The sequence below is a fragment of the Mauremys reevesii genome, linkage group 13 (genome assembly GCF_016161935.1).
Source record: "Mauremys reevesii isolate NIE-2019 linkage group 13, ASM1616193v1, whole genome shotgun sequence".
NCBI lineage: Eukaryota > Metazoa > Chordata > Testudines > Geoemydidae > Mauremys > Mauremys reevesii.
The window spans coordinates 30951686-30978516 of NC_052635.1; the positions used below are offsets into that span (position 1 = coordinate 30951686).

Here is a 26831-nt window from a genome sequence, read left to right on the forward strand (position 1 = left end):
AAAGCATTTTCCAAAACTAGAAGCACCAAAACTATAAAAAGGTATGAACTGCATCTACCATTGAAATGCAGCCACCTCTGGAATGGAACATAATGTCTGTTTAACAGCACACAGGAACATTTCACAGCAGTTTTGGATCAGAAATGTAGAGGACTGTGTCCAATGCAAAACCAAAACAAAACAACAACAACAAAACAGAAAAGGTGGGTTATTTAGATAGGCAGATTGTGGGTGCCTGAGTGGGAATTTTGCCAGAATCGGAGTTAACCTTTTTAAAGATGTAGACCACTGGTTCTCAACCAGGGGTATATGTACTCCTGGGGTACGCAGAGGTCTTCCAGGGGGAACATCAACTCATCTAGATATTTGCCTAGTTTTACAACAGGCTACATAAAAAGCACTAGTGAAGTCAGTGCAAACTAAAATGTCATACAATGACTTGTTCATACAGCTCTATATACTATGCACTCAAATGTCAGTACAATATTTATATTCCAGTTGATTTATTTTATAATTATATGGTAAAAATGAGAAAGTCAGCAATTTTTCAGTAATAGTGTGCTGTATTTTGTATTTTTATGTCTGATTTTTAAATGAGATGAAATTTGGGGTTACGCAACACAAAGCAGACTCCTGAAAGGAGTACAGTAGTCTGGAAAGATTGAGAGCCACTGATGTAGACTTTCACTTAAATCTTCTCCATTATAGCTCAAAGGCCCCAAAGTATCACATATCAAGAAGAGGGAAGCTGTTCAGATGAATTGGCTGGGTTACTAGCAGAGTGTTTCTAGGGCATTTTTCCTACTGGGCCTGAACACACAAACTTCTTGGAAGAGAAAAGTTGGAGGAAATGAAGCTGATACTCTCCTCTTCTCCCCACAGGGCCTGTTGCAAGGTGATCACCTTTGCTACGGTTGATAAAATCAGAGCTGTCCCTGTAGAACTTGTCAGCCATTTCTGCTAAAAACATATTTAAGCACACTCGGTACAGATAGTGTCTACTCTGGCCCTACAAAGCTTCAACAGCTTTCTAGGCCTTAGAGGTTATGATGACTCCCCACAGATGAGAGGGTTCAATACATTAGATGCAAGGCCAGCTGTACCTTTTTTGCCACCCCCCCCCCCCAAAAAAAAAAGCTGGCCGACGAACTTAGAATGTGCTGCCCCAGGCTTCTGCTTCCTCAGCTGGTGCCTGGAGCTGGCCCTGCTTAGATGGCTGGCACAAGGGCCACGCGAGGGGCTTTAAGCTTAGTAGTAAAGCTTAGGCCCAGCTTACTGACCTCTCTGCAAGTCAACTGGTTCCACACAATTCAAGGAGATGAAGCGTGAAGGCGGCTGCCTCTCCGTGCATCCCACCACCCCGTGTCCCCTGAACTCTCCAAGCCAAATCGCTCAGCTTGCCAAGGTGCAAATGTGGGACCAAGACCCCAAACAAGGGCTGGAGGAGTTACTGCAGATGAGAGATATTTCAGGGCCGTGGAGTTAATTTCCATAGCATAACCCATTATGTTCTCTCTCTCACCCATTCTGCCCCTAATGAGCCCCTGGGCAGAGGCTGGGGGATTTAATAAGTCTTTCCCACCTCTAGAAAATCTGACAGCGTTCTTAGCCAAGCTGCATGAGGCAGCACTGGAGAGGGGAGCTCTGCGTACTGGGACTTGATGCACTGAACAGTCTTGATGCAGTTAGTGGTAGTTACAGTCTATGCCCCACTTCGGGCAGATTACGCCCACCACTCAGGTCTGCTCCCTCTGGGTTCATATGCTCTGGAGATGCTGACCCCATGGAATGCTGAGCAGAGGGACAATATACAGGGGGAGCCTAACTTTATAGAGATGGTTTGTGGCAGGAGAAGTTCTCTCTTGCAGCCACACTGAGACTAGAGCAGTGACAGGATTCTGTAAGTAAAAGCTGTTTCTGTCTCCAGAGCAGGCTTGTGTTAAGGGAGCTGACCAAGGTGCAGGGATGTTATTCTGGTAACCCTGGGAGCTAGTTAGTTGCTTTCTGCAGCATACTTAGCTTAGCGATTAACCCAGTATTTAGAGAGGACTTGGGGGGACCCAGAGAGGAATTTTCATTGATTGTGTCTCTGAGTGTCTAATAAAAAGGAATCCTCACAAGTTCCAAAATATAACCAGTGGGACAATGTTGCAAATCTTGATAGAATTGTGATTCTCCCCAGGGTGTGTGGGTGAAAGTGCCCTTTTATCACAGCTATAAGACACGGATACTATTTCCAATTAAAGGACTGAACCTTCCCCTCAGAGCCCCACATATGTTTCAATTCACACCAATTATGCCATGCAACGGGGTTCAAGCTAGCTACGGTCAGCCTGTTGTAAAGAGAAATGTCATGCCACCTGTGCACATGAACAGCTTCTCTCTATGTGGAGGTATTACAATCTGTGTGGTGTGATGCACTGAAACCTTCTGGGGCTTTCATTCTACTTCACTGCTAGAGGGGCTGCTCTCTGTCCAGGGTCACTATCCCAACTTCGGGCTTCACAGTATTTCTGTCAAGCCATGGAAAGCTCCTTACTTGGAAGCCCTGCCTTGCAAGGAGGTAAAGAACCACCCTTCTCCTTTTCCTTGGGTTAGGGACTTGTAAGAGACAGTTGCTGTCAGCTTGGGCTCCCAGTCCCTCTGCTGTGTCTGCCAGGGCCAGGCGTTGAGCAGGAAATTTCTGTTCTGTTCAGGTTCTTTCCATTGCCTTGGTATCTGAGTTAATGTCATTTGATCAGTTCAAGTGGCATGTTAGTGAAACAGAAACCCTTCTCTACAGGAGCAGGAAAAGTCCCCCTCCGACTTGGTGCTTCAGCTCCCTGTGTGCCCTCTGCACCAGCTACATGCCTGTTGCCAGATGACCTGTGCTCCCGAAGGCACTGGCTGGCTCTACCACCAACCCCACCTTCGACTGGTGAAAGCAAACCCAGAGGCAGACTTACCGTTGCCCATGGCCAGCACCTGCATGTTCTCAAACTCCAGAGTGGTGTAAGCTGGGTCCAAAGCTGCGCTATAATCTGCCATCTCCATGTCTATCAGGGCTTTGGAGAGACGCATTATCATCAGCAAACACGGGCCAGATTGCAGCGATTCCCTCGTCGGAGGTTATTGGCCCCTCAGCCTCCGGCTGCCTTCACTGCGTCCCCTATCTGTTGTCTTTTATTTCAGATATTTCTCTGAAAGGATTTGCTGAGCTTCAAGGCCTATACTCCCTAGAGGGGTGGAGGCAAGAGGCGGGGGGTGGGGGGGGTTAATCTTTAATCATCTCACCCACTGGTGAACGCTAAGCTGGATGGTTGGGGTTTTTTTTTTTTTTTTTTTGGTGGGGCAGCAGCGATTTTGTTGACTGTTTATTATTGAATCTACATGCACTTTGCTGATTTCAGCTTCTGGGCACATGCCGGGGTAGCAGCACTTAGAGAGAGGAGCATTCTCCATGAGTGAAGTACATTCGCTGGGCTATTGAGCTTGATGTTTAATTGTTATTATTGGTCTTAATTTTAGCTGAAGTGTAAGAACTTGGAAAAACCCGTCCTGGAGAACGAAGTTCTTGCCCTGTTCCCTCCCCTTCAATATCCTCCGGCTTTCTCCCCTTCTCGTCCCCCACACCCTTTTCTCTAGCGCGCTTTCATTTCACAGAAGGTCACTCTAACCGGAATTGCCATTTACACACGGTAACAACGTGAGACTTTCATTTTACTTCTCTATAAACCGAGTTTTACAGGGCCAGAGCTCACTATAAACACCTCTCGCTCCATGGCCCTTCCCAACAGCTTTCAGGGACAGATTTTCTGAAGAGCCAGGCATGCAAAGGTACATGGCAAATGTGAGCATAAGTGTGACTCTGGGTGCATTTTGAGTGCACGGTGGATCAGGCATAAAATTGCACTGACTTTTTTTTTTTTTTTGTGCCTAACATTTTTGAAAAATCTCACCCCGGAAGAGCAGCTCATTTTCCTGTATTTGATTTTCAAGGGCCAATCTGAAAAATCTGCCCTGTGTGTTTATATTTTAAAAATCCCCCCAGGCATTTTACAATACAACAGAACTTTATTCTGCAGGGTGTCTTTCTTATATACTGTAGCACGCAACACATGCTGTAGAGTTAAGTCCTGATCCAAAGCCCATTGAAATCAGTGGGAGATTTTCTATTAACTTCCATGGGCTTTGGAGCAGACCTTCAAACAATACAGGACAGTAAGAATGTACATTACAAATGTCAGAAAACAGAGCCTTTTCTTTTTCTGAGCTCCTGGATTCATCTGCTGCATGTGGGCTTTACGAGATGCCAGTTTATCCAGTGTGTGGCAGTGGTTTGCACTGGGAAGGTTTTATATAATCCACTGTAATTTCCATTGCACAACACCACAAGATCAACAAGTGGAAATCAATTTATCACTTAACAGCACCAGCTGAACTGCATAGAAGGGCCAGTAATTAACGATTAGTGTCAGCTCTCTGTGTAATCAAAACATCCCAGTTTATTTCTCAATCAATGCAGGGCGATTTAGTCTACACACTGCGAGTTAATGGCCTTGAACTAGTTTTGATCACTCTCCACAGGCACACAGGACAGACTGGGCCAGGCTGTCAAAAAGACTTGATTGATAGGAATGGCAGCTCAACACTGAAATCCTGGGGCCTCAGACTCCGAAATTGTACGTGCCATTGGGACGTGACATTCGATACATGAACGGAAAATCATGGTGTCCTCAGCATGGTGATCTGCAAAGTCTGTGCCCCAAGACACTGACAGTCTATATTTGAAAGGCACAGACACCACCTATGCCCTGAGGCTACTGCTATATGCTCCGTAGGCTACCTTGCTTCCACTTGGTTGCTGGAGGTATGGGAAAGCCCCACATTCCTTTCTTGGGACTGATGTCTAGTGTTCCTTCCCTGGGGTGGGAGCAGGAGGATCATTAAAGATACAAAGGACCCCCCTCTGAACTCACATGGCCGGTATATCACTTCCCCTTCAGCCAGGAGGATTCTGAGCCAGGAATTCATTTGTTTGAAACAATGTGTGTGAGGTGGGGGCAGGGGGAGGTGGAATACAGCCCCTTAACAGCCTCATTCCTGGGACCTCAGTCCCAATCCAGGCTTGGCCAGAGTGATCCCTTTGATTAGATAAATGGTGCAGACACTAAGTCAAATATGTGCAGGATTTGCCATAGTGTCTAGTAAAATATCATAAAAGCATGGCCCGTTTTGCTTAGTTCAGCCAAACCAGGCTTTGTTCAACTAGGCTGCTGACTAAATGAGACTGAAATACTTGCTCCCTCCCATTAGGTCTGGAGGATGTATGTCAGGGAGGATTCAGAATGCTAGGAACAGAAAATGAAGAGATGTATCCGAAAGGGGAGTGGGAGAGATTGAGGGAAATTAGATTGCACAGGAGGCTGGAAACTGTCAACAGGACACAGGAGCCTTTCACCTCTAGGTTGATGGTGACTGCAATTACTGGTGTTTTCAGTTCAGTTCCTAGTGTACAAGACCCAGATCCTCAAAGACACCTAACTCCCATATCACAAAACCCTTATCCTAGCAGAGAGGTCAAAGACTGACTGGGACAAGGAGACTACACACTTCCTGCATTCTTGAGGATGGTCACACCAAAGCAGAGATGGGGTACGCTACCAGGAATGCTTGATTTTGCTCCCATCAGCAATAAACCATCCTACTCATTAGTCAAGTTACCCAAGCTCCAATCTAGTATGAGAGGATTCTTCTCTCCCTGAGAGACTGACAACTTCTCTACTGGGAATTTAGGAGAGACTCCCTTGATGAATCAGTGGTAACTTGGTGCCTGTGTGATGGCATCTTTGAATGACACACTGACCCATCCTGGGCTAAGCACATAGACCAGGACCAGTGAATGGGTGGCCTGAAAGGGGACTCCTTAAAACATTATTTAATGGACCAATCTCTTCCTTTTTAGGCTGATTTGAATTTTTCTGCCCCACTTAGCAGATGTTTCCCTTTTAGTACCAGTCAGAGGGAGGGACAAATTCTGATCTCACTGGTAAAAATTTAGAGCAAATCCACTGACTTCAGAGGAGTAACCCCACACTAGGGCTGACACAATGCCCTTTGAAGTCACAGGAAATATTCTCATCAACTTCAATGGGTCCAGGATCAGGCCCATTGACACCAGTGCAGCTGAGAGGAGAATTTGGCCCAGTTTTAGCAAGTAGCAGCAGCTAGAGGAAAGAAGGCAGAAGCTATGGAGGTTTTAAAGGTGGAAACTGGGCTGGACAATGGATCTCTCCATGTTCTGTCCTGGTGATGAGAGTCCCGGTGAATGGCAGCTCCACATGGACTGAGCAGAGCCCCAGACAGAATCCAGTTGGTTAGGGAAACTTCCTCCTACCACCCCATCAATCTTTCTCCCCACCTGGCTTCTCAGCGCTTCATACTATGTGAGACAGCTGTAATAGGAAACTGTTAGAGTTCCAGGAACTGGAGTACCCTGCGCATGGGGCAATCATTCGATTTTATCAGAGAGCAGTAAATTCTCCTGTGTTTTTCCTCATGGAAGGGTGACATGAGACTAATCCTGCCCCATATACAGACTGACAAGCTTGGCAATTTCACTAAGAGGAAAGAAGATTCCCAGCAAATAAGATACACGCCTCATTAAATGAGGAGCAGGATACAGGGCAATTAATAAATGGGCATTGGAAGGATATAATCCTCCTGTGTGCGTAGAGACAGAGAGAGACACACTCAGAGAGACACAGGAGCGGTCTGTCTGTACCACCTGCACAGAGCCACTGAAGTTATAACATGGCTGTCTGCTGATCCAGTTACAATTTATACTGTGAACAGGACAACAGTTGAACACAGATGATGTCTGTCAACACTGCAGATTGTAACTGAGTCACTTGGCCTGCTTATATATGTGGCGTGGCTGAGCCCAAAATCTATAACAGGCATATACTGACAATTTTAGATTGTTACTTCTATTACCAATAAACGTAACACCCCCCCCCCTTCTAAATTGCAAAGAAGAACAAGTTTGGAAGAAGGGAAAGGGATGCAGAACTATCTTCACAATCAGTGGAAGTGGCAACCCATTGAATTCGATGGAGTTATACCAGCAGAGAACATGGCCCCGGCCATATAACCCCCACTGCCCTATGACTAACGTGGAAACCTCTTTTGTGCAGATATTCAGGGACATGACCTTTGGCAGCACATCCATACCTTGTCCTGTTAATGGAGTTATTGAAAGTGGATTGAAAAATCATTGTTGTTCTTTAGGGAGAAAGGAAAACCCCAGTGACTTCTTAAAACACAATCTGTCACCATTCAGAAACCATAGCTAGATGGGAGGCATGAGAAGCAGTGTCCTTGTGGTGAGAGCAACGAATTGGGAGTTAGAACTCCCATTCTGCTGGCTTACTCTGTGACTTTGAGCAAGTCACTTCACCTCTGTGCTTTGATTTATCATCTGTAAAACAGACAAAGGCTGAAATAATTAATGTTTGTAAAGTCTTTGAGACCATTGGCTGATTGAAGGTATTAGCTGATAGACACGCAAGGCAGTTTATTATCCAGTAAGCGCTATCAGTAACAGCGAAGAATGCAGGGGAAGCAATTCTTCAGGCCTCTCTTTCCATTCAGCATGGAGACGGCCTTCCTCACATCCAGGAAGCCTGAGGCCTGTAGTAAGCTGAAGCCATTGGAAGCAGAAAATGATATGGCAGAATAATTTTGTGAGGAATATTGGCTCAAAAGCACTGCATTGAGGCTCCATAATCTGTTGAAAATAGGATTTCAAAGGTGATCTTTGATTCCCCAGGAACCGAAGACAGATACTCTGTCCTGCACTTCCTACAGACCCCAATGGCCATCCCAAGGCACCCTGTTCATTTGCAAGGTTTCCATGCAGAGTCGGATTAGACGACCAGAAAAAGTGAAGCTTTGTGCTGCTTCAGGAGAGCTAGGTGAAGAGGCATCAGAAAAGGACAAAGGCAAGAGTTACGGCTCTGGGCTGCTGGAAGGAGTGGGAGACATGATGAGTGTTTGCAACCCCAGTCCCACAATTGGAGAGGGAGATGGGTGAGTCCATGAAATCACTCAGCACAGGACCAGGGAGCCCTCAGAAAAGTGTGCCCTCAAGTTGTCAGTGGCATTGCTTGTACCTAAAGCAGACCCTGGATCAGAAAGACCTAGAACACTGGTTCCCAAACTTTTTGGCATCACGTCCCCTTTTTAATTTTTGAGAAACCCTCATGCCCCCCACCTCTCCTTTACCATCATCCAACCACCCTTTTAACTAATTCAATTCATAATTTAAAATAAAAAATAAACACAAAAACTTGGTATACAATATTTTATTTAAAATGAAAAATAAGCACAAATAGTTTTTCTTGGCACAAAAGGTTAATAAAAATGTAATTTAAAATAACATATAGCATAAACAAAACAATTTTAATGTGAAGGATGATGCTGTATTTTCTTCACGAGTTGGGAAATTCTAGGTTTGAAAGATGAAAGTGCGCAACACAAATCGTTTTCAACATCCAGTCGATTCCTTTGTTTTGTTTTTATTATGACTAAACTTGAAAAGCTTTATTCACAGAGGTACATCGACAAAAATGGAAGAATAATACGTAGCGATTCTTCTCCAACTTTCGGGTAAATTGGGAAATATTTTATCCAAAATTCCTCCAGGCTTAAGTTTTCGAAAATATCTTTCACACTTGAATTGTATTTCATTTTGAGTGCTTGTTCTTGCAATACTTCTGGCAATTAATCGACATCAACGTTGAACAGATTACATGCTAATTTATGAATGAGGTTGCCAGAAAAGTTGTCTGGAAAATAGCGGATGAATTGGTCAGCAAGGCAGTGCAGATGAAACACAATTTTGTTCTTCGCATCCTCTTTACAAAATTCTTGGAAACCTTCATTTTCAGCAAATGATGAAAATGTTGGAAAAGATGAAAAGTTAGGTGTCTGAGCTTGCGTTTGACGTTTCCAAAGCTTGATTTTTTCCGTAAATGCTTTGATGGCATCGTGGTGCGCTATAATGTTTGCAGTGTTGTTTTTTTGCAGCTTCAAATTGAGATTGTTCAAAGATTAAAAAATGTCCATGAGGTATGCCATTGAAAGTTGAAACGTTTGGTCCATAAATGCATGATATAACTCTTCTTTTTTCCGTTGCTCGAGGAAAATTTCCACTTCATCTTTCAGTTCGAATAATTTTGAAAGCATGTTCCCTTTGGAAAGCCATCGTACCTTCATGTGAAACAAAAGAATTTTATGATCGACTCCCAAATCTGCGCAAAGAGCTGCAAAAAGTCTCGTATTTAAAGTGCTGTTCTTCACAAAATTGACAACTTTGATGGCCAAATTCAATGATTCATGTAGGTCATCTGGAAGGGTTTTAGTAGCCAAATCTTGTCTGTGTATGATGCAGTGAGTCGTGGTTACGGCTGGACTTTTTTTCTTTCTCCAATGTCACAAATCCAGAGCGAGAGCCAAACATCGCTGGAACACCATCTGTGCATACACCAACCAGTTTTTCCCATGAAAGTCCATTTTCTTCAAAAAAGTCGGAAACCATTTTCATAACATCAGAAGCCTTTGATGTAGTCATCAATTCCTTTAAAAAAAGCAGTTCTTCTTTCACAGTTCCATCATTAATGAATCAAATGTAGACAAGCAACTGACAGCATTGTTCTACATCAGTGGTATCGTCGCACTGAATTGTGAAAAAAGGAGAAGCTTTCACTGCCTCCACAACTTGAAGTTTTAGATCTTTCGCCATGTCATTGATGTGATGTTTCATGGAATTGTCGAAAGCGAAATTTCCGATATTTTTTTCTTGCTTTTGGCACCAGGTGCAATGTCAGCTGCTTTCAGCAAGCAAGGCTTCACAAGAGTTTCTCCTATTGTGTGCGCTTTCTTGGCTTTAGTGATGAGCAATGACAGTTCATAAGATGCTTCTACCACTTTGGCCGACGCTTGGTGAAAAGTGCCAGTAGTGTCCAGCTTCATGCGTTCTAAATGTTGAAGTTTAGCAGCAAAAAACTCTTTTGGTTTGTCTTTCAAAGCACTGTGGTTCCTTGTCAAGTGTGGCTCAGGATGACTAGGTCTCAAGGCATCACTGCTGAGAACTGCATAGCATATTATGCAATGAGGATGATCAATCCCGTTTTTTTCCATGACGTTGAAACCGTACTTAATGTAGTCTTCATCATACCTCCTTTTCTTAATTGCGGCCATAATATACTAATAAAAAAAAATCTATAAAAATATTTTTTCTGATTTGTGAATAATAATGGATGCAAGTTAATTTGAGTTATCGCAAACGGTTTATTTACTACTACTAGTACGTACGGACGTGTGCTGCCCTATATATACCCCACCACCAGTCCAGCAAGTAGCTGGTCTTGTGTGGTGAGTGGTGGAGGTAACCACTCCCATGATAGAACAGTCTCTAACACTCTCACTAGCAAGCTAAGAAGTTTTAAAAAGTTCCATTGCTTTCTACATCATTCTTTGGCTTCCCCACCAACCGAAACGGCACTCCTACATGTCGAAAGGCAAAAAAATAAAAAATATTTGCATTTCGTGGTATGAAATTTTAAAATATTGCAGTTATATACTTTTATTTGTAGTTGTATTTTTATTATTATTGTACTTTGTTATACCTTTATTCTTGTCTACTTATATTCATAATAAAAAATGAGAAGATTGCTAATACTTTATTGTAGTTAAATAATATAGGCCTGTAATTGGACAATTTTATGAATAGTTATTATTATGTATACAGAATATGTATAATTTATTGTCTGTTGGTCTATTAAATAAATAAATAAGTAAAATAAATAAATACATAAATTTTACGCTGATAAAAAAAATATTTTATGAACATTTCACAGCCTCGCGCCCCCTTTGGAATTTCTTCACGCCCCCCCCGGGGGGGGGCACCTCCTAGTTTGGGAACTGATGACCTAGAATAAACATTCTTAAGATCCCTGGTGAAGTTTTGCCAAAGCAGCAGGTAGGGCTGCAGCCACATGGCTTGGAGTAAGTAGTACCTGGAACATTGCATCTCAGACACATACAAGTTTCCAGTAATCATCCATGCTTCATCTTCAAGATCTGTTTTTCAGCTAGGCCTCCCCTGGCCTCTAGTTTTTCATGCACAATGTTGTACCCACAACAAATTTCAAGCCCAAATGGCAATAACTGGCTATTTAAGATCCTGAATTACACCTTCAGGTCTAGAACTAGATTTCTAGTTGCTATAATTTGCAGGAATAATTCATAGCTGGTGCAAATGTAGAGGCCATTTCTAAACATTTCGGCCTACATTCTCCAGGCTCCACTGTGACCAAAGTGGCTTTGTCATGAGTGTATGTAAACCAGAGCTGGGTTCAAACCCAAAACGCTGGCTCTGAACCCACCCCAAATTTTGGAAAAGTTCTGTACTGGATCTGTACTGTGAAAGTTTTGTACTGTGAAGCTGGGACATGTGTATATTGCCACATTGAATGTCATCAACAAATCTCTCTTTCTCTCTGTCTGATCTTTCAGTCTCACATTCACCAAATGAGTTGAGGGAGAAGCACAAACCGCCTGAGTTACAAGCTAAAGAACAAAAGTCCTGGGGAAATAACGTCAGCATAGTCATCTCCACACCCAGAAAGGTCCCTTCTGCTTTTCTCCCTTTGAAATTTCAAATTCCAGTTTGTGGACAAAGTCCTGTCTATCTGAGAATATAGATAGATCTCCGACCACTGACCAAACTCCATTCCAAGCAACTACCCAGTTATGCTTTTTCCCTGCCTCGCAGTCTCTTCTGTTCACTTGCTGGATCTGCTGGGATCGTACTGAAACTCTCACCAGAACGGTTGCGCACATACAAAGTGGATTTCCACATTTTCATCTTAATCTAACAGCTTCCTTTCAAAGTTGGGAATGGGGAAGAAGATGCTGATCATCTGTAATAAACCAGGTAGGACCCTTATCACCTGCAATTCCTGTGTGCAGCCATTACGAACAGAAAAAGAGAAGAGAAAACAAGGGCTCCCATGGTGCTTATACTAGCCATTTTAGGTCATTACTTAAATTTAAAAAAAGGCTATTTAAAAGGGTACAGAAAGCAACAGGCAGAATTAGCCCTTGGAAGCAGAGGCACTTCATGTGGTTAACTGATAACTCCAGCTAGCCTCCTCACTCTCTCATTTCCCCAATTCGGCTGAACTTACTTGCATGCTAATCATTTCTCGGCCTGTTTATCCTGCATTAAAAAATTAACAGAGAATAGTTTACTGCATGACTTGCTCACACACAAACCCTGCAAGCTAGCAGGCAGGCTTTAAACCCTTATGCAAGACTTTGGGGTCCACAACTGAATCTGGGCATCTAGAGAGATTATTTTTTTAAAGAACAGTTTTTCTAAAGTCAATATAAATTCGCCCCCCTTCCGTGCCCTGAGTATATTTGCTCTGTGGCTGTTTCCAAATGGGAAAGATAAAGCCAAGGGCTTGTATTTTGTCATACTTTTTGTAAACAGGGATATTTTGGCCACTTTGTCAAATCCCATTTGCCTTTTGTCGGAATTTGTCCCATAAACAATTACAGAGCAGAGTTTTCTGTGTGTTAATAAGCAGCTCTGAGGAATTTGGCTGGAGTCAGTCCGGGGCGCAGAGAGCTATATAGTTCTCTAGCCAATTGAAACAAGCATCAGGTAAAGAGCTGGTGTAGATCTAGGGTGACCAGACAGCAAGTGTAAAACATCAGGACGAGGGTGGGGGGTAATAGGTAAAAATGTAAGAAAAAGCTCCAAAAATTGGGACTGTCCGTATAAAATCGGAACATTTGGTCACCCTATGTAGATCAGCTGACATACAACAGCTGAGGCTCTGGCCCAGTAACATTTCCTGGAAATATTCTTGACAGGTGGGAGAAGTCTCCAGGGAGCTGTAAGGTTCAGCAGAATTAATTAGGGGTCTATTGTCCCCTTGATCTCCTCACATAACTCACACTAGGACATATATATATGGGATTTGACAAAGTGCCCAAAATATCCCTGTTTACAAAAAGTATGACAAAATACAAGCCCTTGGCTTTATCTATCTATCTATCTATCTATCTATCTATCTATATATCATATATATATATATATATATATGGCATCATGAGGAGGATAAACTGACCTCTAAGGCATAATCTGAAAGCTACATAGTCTGTGAAGTGGTGAAAGTGACGAGTAAGGACAACAGCAGACTCCGACTCCTAGAGTAGCCCCAGTATTTAAATTCCTAGGAATTATCTGTAGATCTGGTCTTGGCACCTGGGCGGGTTGGTTCTGGGGGGCTGGTGTTTACAGGAGATGATGCCATGCCTGCATTGCCTGGGGATGGCATATGGCATGCTAAGGCAGCCAAGTCAGACTGTTTGCTGGACCCCTTGGGGGCCCACGCATGGTGGCAGATATGCCATTACTTGTGCGTTTTGTGACATGTTGCCTGCTAACAGGCATTTGGGGCTTGATCAGGGTATAACAAACTAAACACACTGCAAGGTGCTTCAATCAACCTCAGGCTAGTGCACCACTGCAGACAAGAGGAGTTCTCTGAAAAAGTCCAAGCCCAGGAAAAATCAGTCAGACTTGTCCATAAAATGTGCTCTGCTGCCAAGGATCCACTGGAATGGAATGGGTTAGGGTATCGAGTATTCCAAAGCACTTGGAACACGCGGAATAAGACATGCTTGGGAGTAGGGAAAAGATTCCACTATATCTCCATCCACGTATTTGAACTGGAAGCTGCAAAGGACATTCTCAGAGAGCCTGAGCTAATTAAAGGAACCATAATAAACAGCTGCCATGCAAAACAGATAGGGAAAGAGAACTGTCAACGCTTAGACACGCAGACCGTTTAAACATATCCCACTATAAGATTAACTCTTACAGTGCCTTTCATCCCAGGATCTCAAGGGGCTTTATTAATGCTGACAAAGCCTCTAAACACCCCCAGGAAGTAATTATTGTTACTGCCATTTTTTTGTTTGATTGCTTGGTTTGAATTTTGTTAATAGGACAGTTAACACAGAGAGGCTAAGGCCCAGGTTTTCAGAATTGCATACAACTGCACTCACAGCAATGCCAGTGCAATTGCACATCTCATCTATATGCACAGTCACTGAGTCTGCATCACAGTCATGGTAACTGCATGTGCAAATGATCAGTTCTATGTGTTTATGCGCACAATTCCATGTGTGCCGCTTTGAATATCTGGGCTGAAATGATTCACTCAAGATCATGCAGTGAGTCACTGGTGCAGCTGGGAAGCGAACTGAAAAGTTCCATGTATTTACCTTTTTACAGAGGCCCCCAGCTTGGCTAAACACTGCAGACTCCATTTCATGTTTTATTTTAATATTGCAAATGGGCCTATTTTTGCCCCCAAATGCACCACATGTTTGTGAATATTTCATTAAAAACTTGATTGCAGTGAAAATGAGCCTATTCTGGAGCAAAGCAAGGGCCCATCTTGAGGGGAAAGGTGGTTTCGAAATGAAACATTCAAAATACAGTGTATACATTTTGGCAGATTTTCACTTTCAAAATGACCATTTCATCCCTTTTAGTGGAAAAGAAAATTTGAGGAGAACAAAAGGGCCAGAATGAAGTGGTGTAAGTCTGGAGCCAGATTCTTCCAAGAGCTCTGCACCCAGCAGAAAACACTTTTCTCCTCCCCATGGGAGCTACAGAATGATGAATGCACACAAAGCTAGTCCTTAATGTGCAAAATTCAGCAAAAAAGCATCCCCTGGTTGAGCACAGCTCTGGTTCCAAGATCTGAAATGACCCTAGCAGTAATAACCTTCACTGAACAGCAGGTGTGTGAGCTGTGGGACTCCGGTGGGGAGATAAATGCCACCTATTCTGACTCAGGGAATCCCTGCAGCTCTGCAATGCAGGGATCCCTGCTTAGCATACAGCTCAGCAGACACAGCGAGGGCCTTGCCATTAGTCCCTGCAGGCCACTTGCAGTTCATTTAGGTTTCATTTGCTTATACTTCATGTTCATTATACACACATGAAAAAGCTCCTGGATAATTCCAGCCAGTGGAGCGATACCCAGAATCGCTGCTGTTAGAGGAGGAGAATTGCCAAAATCAACAAAGGTTACAAAGCAATTTTTTTTTGTAAAACAATTCCTCAGAATGACCTGTCTGAGTCACTGTTGGTACCATTTGCATCATCCACTGCCAGGACTGGGAAATGGACAGATGGGGCTAATTGCAAGGGACCATAAGAGATGGTAAACAGCTCCGAAACCCAAATGGATTAGGAGCTAGGGCTGTGTGGGAAAGTAGGGGATCCACTGACCACTATGTTCTGCTGAGAATCTCAGTCCTAGCATGGACAAGGAAAGAGTAGATAAAGTCACTGTTTAGATAGTAGATTTCCCAAAGGACAAAAAGCATCTTCCTGAAACAAAAGCCTTCCTGATGGATGTCCCACATGGCATAGCATGGCAGACCTCTTCTGGGCATTGGGCCGTTCACTCTAGACCTGTCAAATGGAGTTAATCCATTAGTGGAGTCCCTCATCTGGGGCCCAGAAATGCTTTGGATGCCTCCTACATCTTCACACAACTGAGACTAAAAAATGAGACCTCCATGGTTCATAGACAGCGGCCGCAATAGCAGCTCACCCAGTTGAACTAAACATCAGTCTCTCTCTGTCTGAGCCAATAAGGAGCTGTAATGAACTGGCTTCAGCTGGAAGAGCCTCTTTGCTCATGCGAGAGGAAGGTTGGTCTTATGGTGGTGGTGGTGGTGGGTGTTCTGGACAGGGATTCAGGAGAGCTAGGTTCAATTCCTGGCACTACATGGACCCCCGGTGTTACTTTGGGAAAGTCACTTAATCTCTCTGTGCCTCAGTTCCCCATCTGTAAGACTTCATTTAAAATGTGTGGGGTACTCAGGTACTTCAGGGGTGGGGCCACTCAGAAGGACAGATCGATCTGACACATTCCACCACACGACTCCATGGGGCCACAACCACAAACGTCTTTCTTAACTACAGTTTCTGCCTTGTACCAGAATTTATCCTGCTAGTGTAATGCCATGCCCTGGGTGGGTTGTTGGCGATGCGGATCAAACCTGTGACTTCTGGGTCATAAGTATGAACTTCTCTGCCTGAGCTAAAAGACCCAGCTCTAGTCTATTGAAGGTGTCCCAGTACTGGGTAACATCTGCCACGTTTGTTTTTATGTTGCTACTTGTTTATGTGAGACAATCTTTTAGCTATCCTGGGCCCAGGCCATGGAGCACCTTGAAGATAGAACCAAGACCTGGAACTTTATGTGGTATTCTATGGGAAGCAGGGCTGGCTCCAGGGTTTTTGACGCCCCAAGCAGAAAAAAAACAAAAACAAAAAACAAAAGCCGTGATCGCGATCTGCAGCTCTACCGCCGCCGCTTCAGTCTTCGGCAGCAATTCAGAGGCTGGTCCTTTGCTCCCAGAGGGAGTGAGGGACCTGCTGCCGAAGACCCGGACCTGCTGCCCCTCACCGTTGGCCGCCCCAAGCAGCTGCTTGCTGGGCTGGTGCCTGGAGCTGGCCCCGATGGGAAGCCAGTATAAGGAATAGAGGACAGAAAAGTTTTATATGCCGTGGTAGCCTGTGTCTATGAGATGTGCTACGGTGTTCTGTACCGCTCTTTCTATTGTCCAAGAGGGTAGCAGGCTCGTCAAACTCTGTCTGTGGCCCAGCCACGACTACAGATGAACAGAGCCCCCACTGAGTGAGCCTAGGTTACACTATCACCATGATACTGAACAATATTTCACCTCTTAACACCGCATCCATCTTCTCCAACCTTTCCCAGCAGAAATGACATTGTGCTATTTGCTGTTAAAAGCCTCTTTGTATTAGTTTGACACCAAAAACACCTGAAGATTTCATGTGCAGTTTGGGGCATCCCAATACAAGATACAGTGATGGGGAAATTGTAAAGGATCCAAAAAAGAGTCTGATGGGAACTGAGAACTGTTCAGAGATATTTGAAGGGTATCAATATCAAGGAGGGAGCAGAATTGTGTAGGTGGAGGAATAGATTGACAGAGCATCAAGCAAAAGGGAAAATCAGGCTGGACGTTAAAAAAAAGTCTCAGAAGTGAGATTCTGGGATAATCCTGGTTTCTGGAATTGGTAAAAAATAGACAATGCCCCAGGCACTCTTCCACATAGGCAGATACACTGGATGACCTCATATTTCCTGCCCCTAATATTTATGATTCTCTCATTGAAGAAAGATGTCATCTATATAATGTTAGGGCACAAGATTCATCAATAATTCCATCACACGAGAGGTTTATAATCCAAACAGTCACATTAACAACACAGATGTGGATGCTGTAGCGCCATCTGGCTAACTTCCAAGATAACGCACGTCATCACAAATCATTAGTTCCCCTTTAAGCTGAACCCGGAACACAAAGGCAGGATAACATTATTATTATTTATCACGATTGGTTCCCCCAGCACCCTGGGCTAATGGCCTTTTCTGTCATAAAAGCATTAAAATATATTATGACCATAAACTGCATAAATTGAGTCAACTAAATGTTTCAAACACCGAAGCCATGAACTTTTCTAAATCAATCATCAACAGATAAAGAATGCAATGATTAACTGGGTATAACTCCCAGTACAAGTGCCCCCAAAGCAGGTTTAATCAAAACACGCTGGCAGAGGATGACTTTATCTAGAGAGATGGCTGACAGGGCACAGACCTGGCTGCTTCTCGGAAGCAGCAGCATGTGTCAGAAGAAGAAACAAGATGAGTCTGTTTTACAAAAACACATCCCTCCATAATTTCTTTCTCTCTTGTTTGATTCAAATGGATTTTAGTGCTACGGAAAAGGGGGACACTGCTAGCTCTGCAGACTGGAACCCTTTAGCCAAAGGACAGGTGCAAAACTGAACACGAGCTGCAGCTGCAGAGTGGGCAATGCAGGCAACCCTGACCTGAGAGACTGCCTCTATGGAGAGCGGGGAGTTCAATCTCCATGTCCCATTCAATCCTCGGCCTCTCTTCTGAGGGTGCCAACAAACCAGGAATTGCACTGTAGACTACCAACCCATCTCACCAAAGGCATCAAAAATTATTCGACAGCAGTGACTACAGAACCAATATCTTTATTGGGTGTTGTGGAGATCGATCTATCTATAACTAATCTAAGAATTTACACCATGTGCATTGGCGTAGTGTGAGTCTTGGGTTCATGTGCCTTGCGGTCTACAAAATGTCAGAATTAAGTTCTGGGATGTTGCTAGGAAGTGTTGTAGGCAGGAGGAGTGCAGAGCCCCAGCCTGGGATTTACCTAGCACTGTCTGGGGGGAAACGAATATTTCCCTAGTGAGCTATGAGTGAAAACACAGGGAGTCCCAGGCTAGTTAGTTCAGACTTGGCTAGCTAGGAGTTTGCGTGTATGGCACTCACCAGGCTTCCTGACCATAGGACTGTCCCTGTGCAGCTTGCATAGGGCGTAAAGGGCTAGTAAAAATAATCCCGTATCACCCACTTTGTCTCCGACTTCAGAAGGGCTTTGGCCAGTTTCAGCCTATGATGTTTGGATCTGGAGAGTCTGATATTCCCTAGACTAAGAGCGCCCAACTCGGTTCCTAAGAAGTCTGTCTCTGCTCCATATGGCCAGAGCTAGAGGGGATTTGAGTGCATGTGGTGGTAGTGGCATGGCTCAGCAGAGCAGGGAGACACTGAGAATGGAGCAGCACTTTACACTGATGTCAGGGTATAGAGAGAGTTAGACACCACCCAGTGACTTGCAGACGAAGGGTTGAAGCTTTGTCTCTCAGCACATGATGCCAGGCTTCATTAAAGGTACATCAGCCAGGAGAACAGGGCTGGGCTCTGCTGAGGGATAGTTTCCCAGTAGCTTCAGTGGGAGTCTGTTTGGGCCCTAAATGAGGACTGAGCTCTAGAGTTCTCCTCTGACTCGGCTGGAACTGGGTGCCCTCTGCTTTCCACCCTGGACCTATAGGGGTACGTCTACATTGCAGCTTGGAGCGAGCCTCCCAGCCCGGGTAGACGGACTCATGCTAACGAGGCTCGAGGCAGCACGCTAAAATTAGCAGTGTGGATGTTGCAGCTCAGGCTGCAGCTTGGGCTCTCAACTGCCCCAACCTCCTAGGCTTGGGAGCCCACGTTCCTGCCCAAGCCACGACAGCCACACAGCTATGCTTAGTAAGCTAGCTCAAGCCTTGCTAGCACGAGTTTATCCACCCAGTGCACATACCACGGGAGACTGGCTAGAGGTAACCCCTTTGATTGCATTTATTTGACCCTCCCTCATAGTCCTGTGGGCTGTTTGCCTTCCTCTGCCCACCAGCTTCTGGGCCTGGAGTTCTGCGTAGGGTTTGGCCCAGAGTGAGTGCAAGGTTCCTGACCCCGAGTTGGCGGCAGACAGGAAGAATGCTCTGGCGACAAGAGGAGGCGTGTAGGTGAGGAGAGCTGAGCAAACGACCAGGAGGATTGCTAAGTCTCAATTCAAAGGCGAGTTTCAGTTCAACCATGTTCCTGTCCTCTTCCCTTTCAATGAACATCCCAGCCCACGGGCGTTATAGAGAGAGTGCGATGGAGTCTCTCAGGCCTTCTCCGCCCCCTGCTGGAGATGTTTGCACCCTAACAACACTCCGCTCAAGATGAACCCACGGACTCAGACTGGGCTACCAACAAAACTTAGTCGTCTAGTGGCCTAGAAGGGCCAGGAGGAGATGCTGACCAATCAGGAGCCAGCAGGCCAGTTAAGAAGGCTTGCCTGCTGCCTTTCAGGACAAGCGTGGGGTAAGACCGGGACAGAGGAAGAGCACTCAGTGCTAACCCAAAATGCCAGGGCCAGGTCATATCCTTGTTTTCAAGTGCTGCAACCAAGCATATGCCTTTGATGTTTGTTTGTTGAACATACAGGCAGCCAAATTCTGTGTTTGTAATTGCGTAGGGCCTGACGCTGAATTGACAGCCCAGGCTGCCCTGCTCCGAGCAGGCAGCCACCACTCATGGGGGAAGGCAGGGAGAGTCTGCAGTACCAGGCCTGGCCCAACAAGGCATGCTGTGGAGCTGCCACACCTGTGAAAAAGAGCTAGTCCCAGGTCACAGGTGCATTTTCCACTCAGTAAGCGGGGATTGAATTCTGCAGCCTTGGGTTGGTTGAAAAGCGAGCAGCTTCCAGTTTACACCATGTTCCTGTAACTTCTGTGCCCCTCGGGTTGGTGTGAGGATGTTTTCCCATGGACCCGGGGAGAAGAGGCCACTTGTTACTCAGACACATTCTCCTAAGAAAATGCCACCTTATATGAGGAGATGCTGTGGACTATACACATCATGGTATGTCACCTTGAAACGCTACATGTTCATCTGAAATGGGAGACCCACTTGGCAGGACTTGTGATGTCCAAGTAGAGTCCCCGATTTCCGCTATGCAGAAAGGGAATCCTAACAAGGCCCTTCTTGGCTGACCAGGATCCCTGGTGGTTTGATACCTTTGTATTGCTATTCCTAGCAGTCCCGTCATTCCCGAGGAGCAGAGACATCACGGTCACCACAATTTAGGCCAGGATCTCGCTGCACAGTTCACCCTCAAGAGGCAAAGTGCATCGCAGAGTAGTCAGGGACTTCTTTACCTACACTGCAGCTGCCAGTGAATCGCCAAGCCTGGACAGACAGACTTGCACTAGTGGGGCTTGAGATAGCAGGCTAAAAATAGCTGTGTGCGGCAGAGACTTGGGCTAAAGACCAGAGCTCGAGCCTAGGGGATCTGGTGCCTAGCCCAAGCCACTGCCAGAGTGGTAACGGCCACACAGCAATTCTTAGCGTGCTAGCTCGAACCCTGCTAGCATGAGTCTGTCTTCGTGGGCTGGCTCATGCCCAGCTGCAGTGTAGACATACCTTTGCAGGCCTGAGATAGGATCAGTAACACGGGGGTGAATTCTCTGAGGTCCTAAACCTATTTTTCAGTCACTTTACATAAGGGAGAATGCCTTAGTCCAGGTACTCCAGACGAGTAGGAAATGCAGAGTCCTTCTGGCTGGTGGCGGGGGGACCTCTGGGGGACAGACAATTCCATACAGGTTCCAGGCAGTAGCCTAGTGCCTGGGATAACAGGGCTGTGGCACTAGATTCAGGCCCTGCCCCCGGGACTTCAGGGTAACAGAGAATTCAGTGCTGGCTGCCAGCAGTTCTGGTCACCCAGAAACAGCTGGCAAAATAGAAAGGGCAGATGTGGGCTGAGGAGAAATGTTGGTTTGGGAGAGTCTTAAACCAGAACAGTGCCATGATAATTACACATGAGGTACCTGAGAGGCAGAACCCCCCTGCCTAGCCCTGAAGGATCCCTTACTGCGCTGACCCCGAGGGATGTTTTCCCAAAGCCACTGCCCAGGAGCTTTCTCGGTGCTCTCCTGTTCTCTCTGGTGGGGGTTTCAGAGCAGTCCGACATGTGGACAGCAGATGTGGGGGAGGGTCATTAGCACAGCTCTGCTGAATTCATCTGAATGAACTTTCACAACACCTGCTAGGAAAATACCATTCTTTCCCCGCTCGGCTGACTGTAAAGTTAAAGACCTGGTACCAGTACCTGGCGTCTCCTGGAGCAAGTTATAGCTGCTGCCATTCATTTTCCAGAGGATCCGTTGGGCCCCAGGAAGAAGCTAGAGAAGTCTCACCCCCAGACAGGGATTTCTACCCAGCAAGCACCACAAGGGCTGTGAACAAGGATCCATGTTCAGCGCAAGTAACCGGGAGGCCAGCCGGAGTGTGGGCTGCAGGGATAAACTAATCTCTTAATGCTAGTCACAATGAGATTTGATTGGAAGCAGGAGTTCATGCAATGGAGTTACAGCTTTTAAAGAGTACTGACAAACGCTCCAACCTGAATTATAAGGTGGCCCGAGCTCTGCACCCTGCAACCATGCCCCTAGGGGTGCCCTGTGCCTTCTGGGCCACCTTTTCAAAGTCTCCTAACCCTGGCCTCTGAACTGGCACCCACGTATCTGCACACATGCAGCTGCAGCTTTTGGGGGTGCACAACCATGTGTGCAAATGCAGAGGCTGCTTATGAAAACATGCCACACTGCGTTTAGCAAAATGACTCGGTGTGAGTCCGTCTCTGCAAGGTAAGGGGGAAGCGAAAGGCCTTTATTAGAAAATATGTCTGTACAAACATCAATAATAAAATACCCTGATACAACAACCTGCGCTTGAATCTCCTGTGCTGCACAGAGGGGCACAAGTTCCACAGGCCTAGGGTGACCAGATGTCCCGATTTTATAGGGACAGTCCCAATTTTTGGGTCTTTTTCTTATATAGGTTCCTATTATCTCCCACCCCCTGTCCCAATTTTTCAGCTTTGCTGTCTGGTCACCCTACACAATCCCCATTACAAAAGGATAGGGAGTGATGTAATCATGGAATGCACTGGGCTGCAGAGTGCTCTCTGTATGGGCAGTGTTACTAGCACGATTACTGTCAGTGCATTAGAGCATGCTTGATATGCCTAATAAGCTCACCTTTGGGACCTCCTATGGGCTATACAGTCCTGGTCTCGTTATAGTGGCAGTGCACTCTATATGGGGCTACTACAGAAAGCTACACACGCTGCAGCTCAGCGCTGCTAGCCAGATGGGGAATGTTTCACTGAACGGGTTTCCTCTTGTTCACTCCCAAGTGTCATATGAAGCGCTGATATTGACCTATGAAGCCATACGTGGCCGTGGCTACCTGCACTATTGTAACAGGTGAAATCAGCAGGGGAACCTAGGCTAAGAATCCCTGCATCCAAACATCTCCGGGTGGGTGGGTCAGGGAGCTCTTGCGGGGGGTCACCTTTTGTTCTGGAATTAGCCCTTTGCTTCAGCACAACCTGCCAGGTGCACAGAATAAGGCTCCTTTATTTACGCAGGCTGCTGGCTGACGGGGTGTATTTATTGTGGGCTGGGACTCTTATCGGGTTGACATTTGTCAGCAAGTTCCGTGCATTGGTTTAACCGCCAGCCCCTTCCCTAGTGAATCTCTCAGAGGTGATGGTGGAACTGAAATCCAGGTCCTTCAACATGCAACATAATCAAGAGCTTTCAGCTGGAGTGATCACAGGCTGTTCCTGCCCCAGGGACCCTTTGTGGTGTGGCATGCAGGAGAGACAGGCATGGTCAGGCCTGGTAGCAAATAAGGGGATTTTCTGGCTGGCAAAGCAGAACAAGACCTTGAGAGAGCCATTGCTGGCCTTATCTCAGGAACCGGGGTGCCGTGGCCTCTATTGATCTTTCTATTCCTGTCTGGCAGCAGTGCTCCTATGACCTTTCCATGCTGGCGGCTTTGTGCAGTGGGACAGAGCAGAAAATGCTGAGTTCTGACACTCCACCGCCTAAGCTGTTTGTGTGGTGGGGGGATCCTGATCCCAGGGCCGGCTCCAGGCTCCAGCTAAGGAAGCAGGTGCTTGGGGCGGCAAATACTAAGTGGCGGCACTCCGGCCGCTACTGGGGCAGCACGTCTGGGTCTTTGGCGGCAATTCGGCAGCAGGTCCCTCAGTCCCTGTCGGAGCAAAGGACCTGCCGCCAAATTGCTGCCGAATTGCGGAGCGGCGCAATCACGCTGCCGCGGCTTTTATTTTTTTGCCGCTTGGGGCGGCAGAAAACCTGGAGCCGGCCCTGCTGATCCCCTCCTGGAGGAAGGAGAGATGATGCAAGAGAGAGAGGCAGCAGGGCAGCTCTTCAGTGAAGTCACCCAGACCCCTGGTGGGCGACGGTGTTTCAGGGCAATGGATTTAGTGCTCATACCCGAAAGCTGTTGTAATGTCCCTGTATTCAGCATGATCTCGGGGCTGGGGCTGCTGGAAATGCCCCACTCCGGGACAAGCCTAGACCATGCTTCCTTCTCAGGAGGTCTCCAGGGGCCCTCGCTTCTACACTTGTTGAGCCTGCTAATCTCCTCCTGGTGGCCAGTCACTGAATCTGAGAGGTCACATCCCTGTGCATGGGGATTTCAGAGCCCAGGTAAAGAGGCTTCCCTGTTACTAGAAACCACTGAAACCCAGTCTGCAGGCTCAGGTGCTCCAAACCTCTCCCTTCTCCACTCAGCCCCCACCCCACGGGAATCTCGCCTGCTCCCCTGGATTTCATCACAAACGCCAAACTAAGAGCAGCTTCCCAGAGAGGATCCCTGAGATTCACAGACCTGGGGCTGTTTGACAGTTCTGTGCCCTGATCAGACAGAATCCACAGTATCAGTGAGAAACCAGATGGATTTTGAGATCTGGAAGGTACAAGAAACACAGGGCAAGGAGGGGCCAATTGCACCCATCAGGACAGAAGCCAAAGGACACGCTTGTCACACCAACCTCTGGGGAGTGAAAGACCTACTCTGCTCCTGACACCTGTACCAGACCAGAACAGGACCCGGAGCAACCTCACCCCCATGACTCAGGCTGATTAAAGCAGAGCAGAGACGGGCTGGCTTCCCATGGCTCCTGCATCACTGTTCCTGGAGCACGGCCCATTGCTATTGCCTCCTGCAGCAATATAAGCTGGTCCTTCCTTTGCAAGTCTTTCGATGCCTCACAGGAGTGCCCTGCTCATTCCCACGGGGCCAATGCAATGGCCATTGGCAGGGGTGATGTGTAAGAGACATGGGGGTCACTCTCCTGATGGAGGGCCCCATGGGGCTAGGCCAGGCCAGTCCCTGCCCCCAGGAGCTCCCTAGGTTCTGTGATAAATACAGATGTTGTGATCCAGAAAGAGAGACAATGTCAGGGGAATGGTATATGGGGCTAATGTGCCTGGGGAGTTGGGGCTGAGCAAAGTATTTCACTCGTGTGCCTATAGAATGTGCTGCGTCCTCATGCTCAGCGTAGCTGAAGGGGAAAACAGAGGTGGATCTTGGAGCCCGTCGGAGCAGCAGTAAAGACTCTCTACTTTAAAACGGTCCTCTAGGAGCAAGTCGGCCCCCTAGGATTCCTGGAGCACGTTGCACTCCTGCTTTACTCCCCTCCTCGCCCCAGACCACGACCTGCGCAAAGGAGAGGAGAAGCAGCTGGCGTGGAGCTGTCCTGGAGCACCCAGGCCAGCTCCTGGGTTTGTCTGCCATCTCCCCTAGCTCCTGCCTCTGTTTTGTGTTCCCTCATCTTGTCTCTCTGGTTGGACCGGTAGCTCTTTGGGACAGGGTCCAGGGCTTTGTCCAGTTCTGCAATGTCTAGCAGCACTTTGGGATAAACAGCAAGGACCAATGATAAATCCCAGGCCAGCCCTGCAGTCAGTCCCCAGAACTGTTCTCTCCCGCACCCCCCAAGTGAGCCCAGCTCTGGGCTGTGTACTCTGAGGGGGCCTGGTTACGCAGGAGCCCTGCTCGGCTCTGGGACTGATCATGCCACACCCTGCTCTGTTACACTCCCTTGTCCTGCTGGGGTGGGATGGACGAATGCATCAGCATTCCTGTACGGCACGGAGGAGGGGCCCAGATGTGAACTCAACTTAGCTTTGTGAAAGCGCCTTCCCCCTGGTGTTCTGCATGAAATGTAGTGCCTGGCCCCTAGCTCAACAGAGAGTTCTCCGGACAGGCTCAAACGCTGCACTCCCACAGCAGGTCCTGAGCCAGTGGAACTGCTCCCAGGTGCCCAGACAGCGCAGAGCAGGCAGCTGGGAGTTATGGAAGGTAATTCCACCGAGAGCTTAGTGACCTCAGAAACGACGAGAGTGGAGCCTGAGGCACCATCCGGAGAGGAATTAGAGCCCCATCATTCAGTGTGTGTTGCAGGGGATCTGTGCCCAGGGTTCATGCTGTCACTCCCTCTCCGACCTTCATCTTCCACTCCTACCCTGACATGCCTCTGGCTCCAGCACCCACCGCTCCCCTCCTTGCTCTCTCTCACTATGCCACTGATCTCAGGCTGCTCCCTGTTCTTGCTACCCAACCATCACAGACAGCTCCAGCTAGGGTGACCAGATGTCCCGATTTTATAGGGACAGTCCCGATTTTGGGGTCTTTTTCTTAAATAGGCTCCTATTACCCTCAACCCCCTGTCCTGATTTTTCACACTTGCTGTCTGGTCACCCTAGCTCCAGCTGAGGCCTCCTCCACAATCCCTTGCCTGTGGTGGAGAGGGAATGGCATTTCTACTGCTCTCCTGGCTTCTCCTTCACAGCACACCCAGCTGTACAGAACCCCAAGACCCAGGGCCCCACTGGTGGGTTTGCTCCTGTCCCCCATCAGCACTGTGGGCCCAGCATCAAGCTGGGCAGCTGCTTTTTCAGTGTCCACAGCCTGAGTGGTGACTGTTGCCAGCAGCCAACCCCGATCTCCAGTATTAACACTCCCTGCCCCCACCAGCTGAGTGCGGGTAAGTGACGTTAACCTGAATGGAATCCACGTCCTGGGCTGGGGCGTTTATTTCAGGAGGTGGCTGGGATGCATCCCCAGGAACGTTATTGATTTGGAGCAGATCTCACTCAGCGAGCCGGAAACCAGGGGCATGACGCTTGCTGTTGGTAACAAGCACTGGCACACCCAATTTCACGTGCCATGCTCTGACCACACCTCCCATGACTGGGGGTGGGAGTGGGGGGCAGCCCAGGCTGCTTATCAGTGCACTTGGGTTGCAGTGGAACAAACACCCTTTTAAGCTTTTAAGAGCATATGGTGGAGAGGCTGCAGACTGGTGATTTGAGAGCCGCAGTAAAGCAAGATGTGGAAGTAGGTACCTGGGCTCTGCAAACTCCATTAAAGACTCCAGGCCTTGAGTCATAAACCTCGGGAAACCCTGTGCGGTGGATGTAGTTTATG

The 26831-nt window shown here is 47.0% G+C and overlaps 1 protein-coding gene across 1 annotated transcript in view; it reads right to left on the bottom strand.

Annotated features, from left to right (window-relative positions):
• Positions 1-26831, bottom strand: part of HNF4A (hepatocyte nuclear factor 4 alpha) — a 70961-nt gene that overhangs the window by 32947 nt on the left and 11183 nt on the right. Inside the window, exon 2 of the mRNA XM_039497196.1 lies at positions 2946-3044. Coding sequence (XP_039353130.1) covers positions 2946-3044 — 99 coding nt within the window. The remainder of the gene's footprint in view (positions 1-2945; positions 3045-26831) is intronic.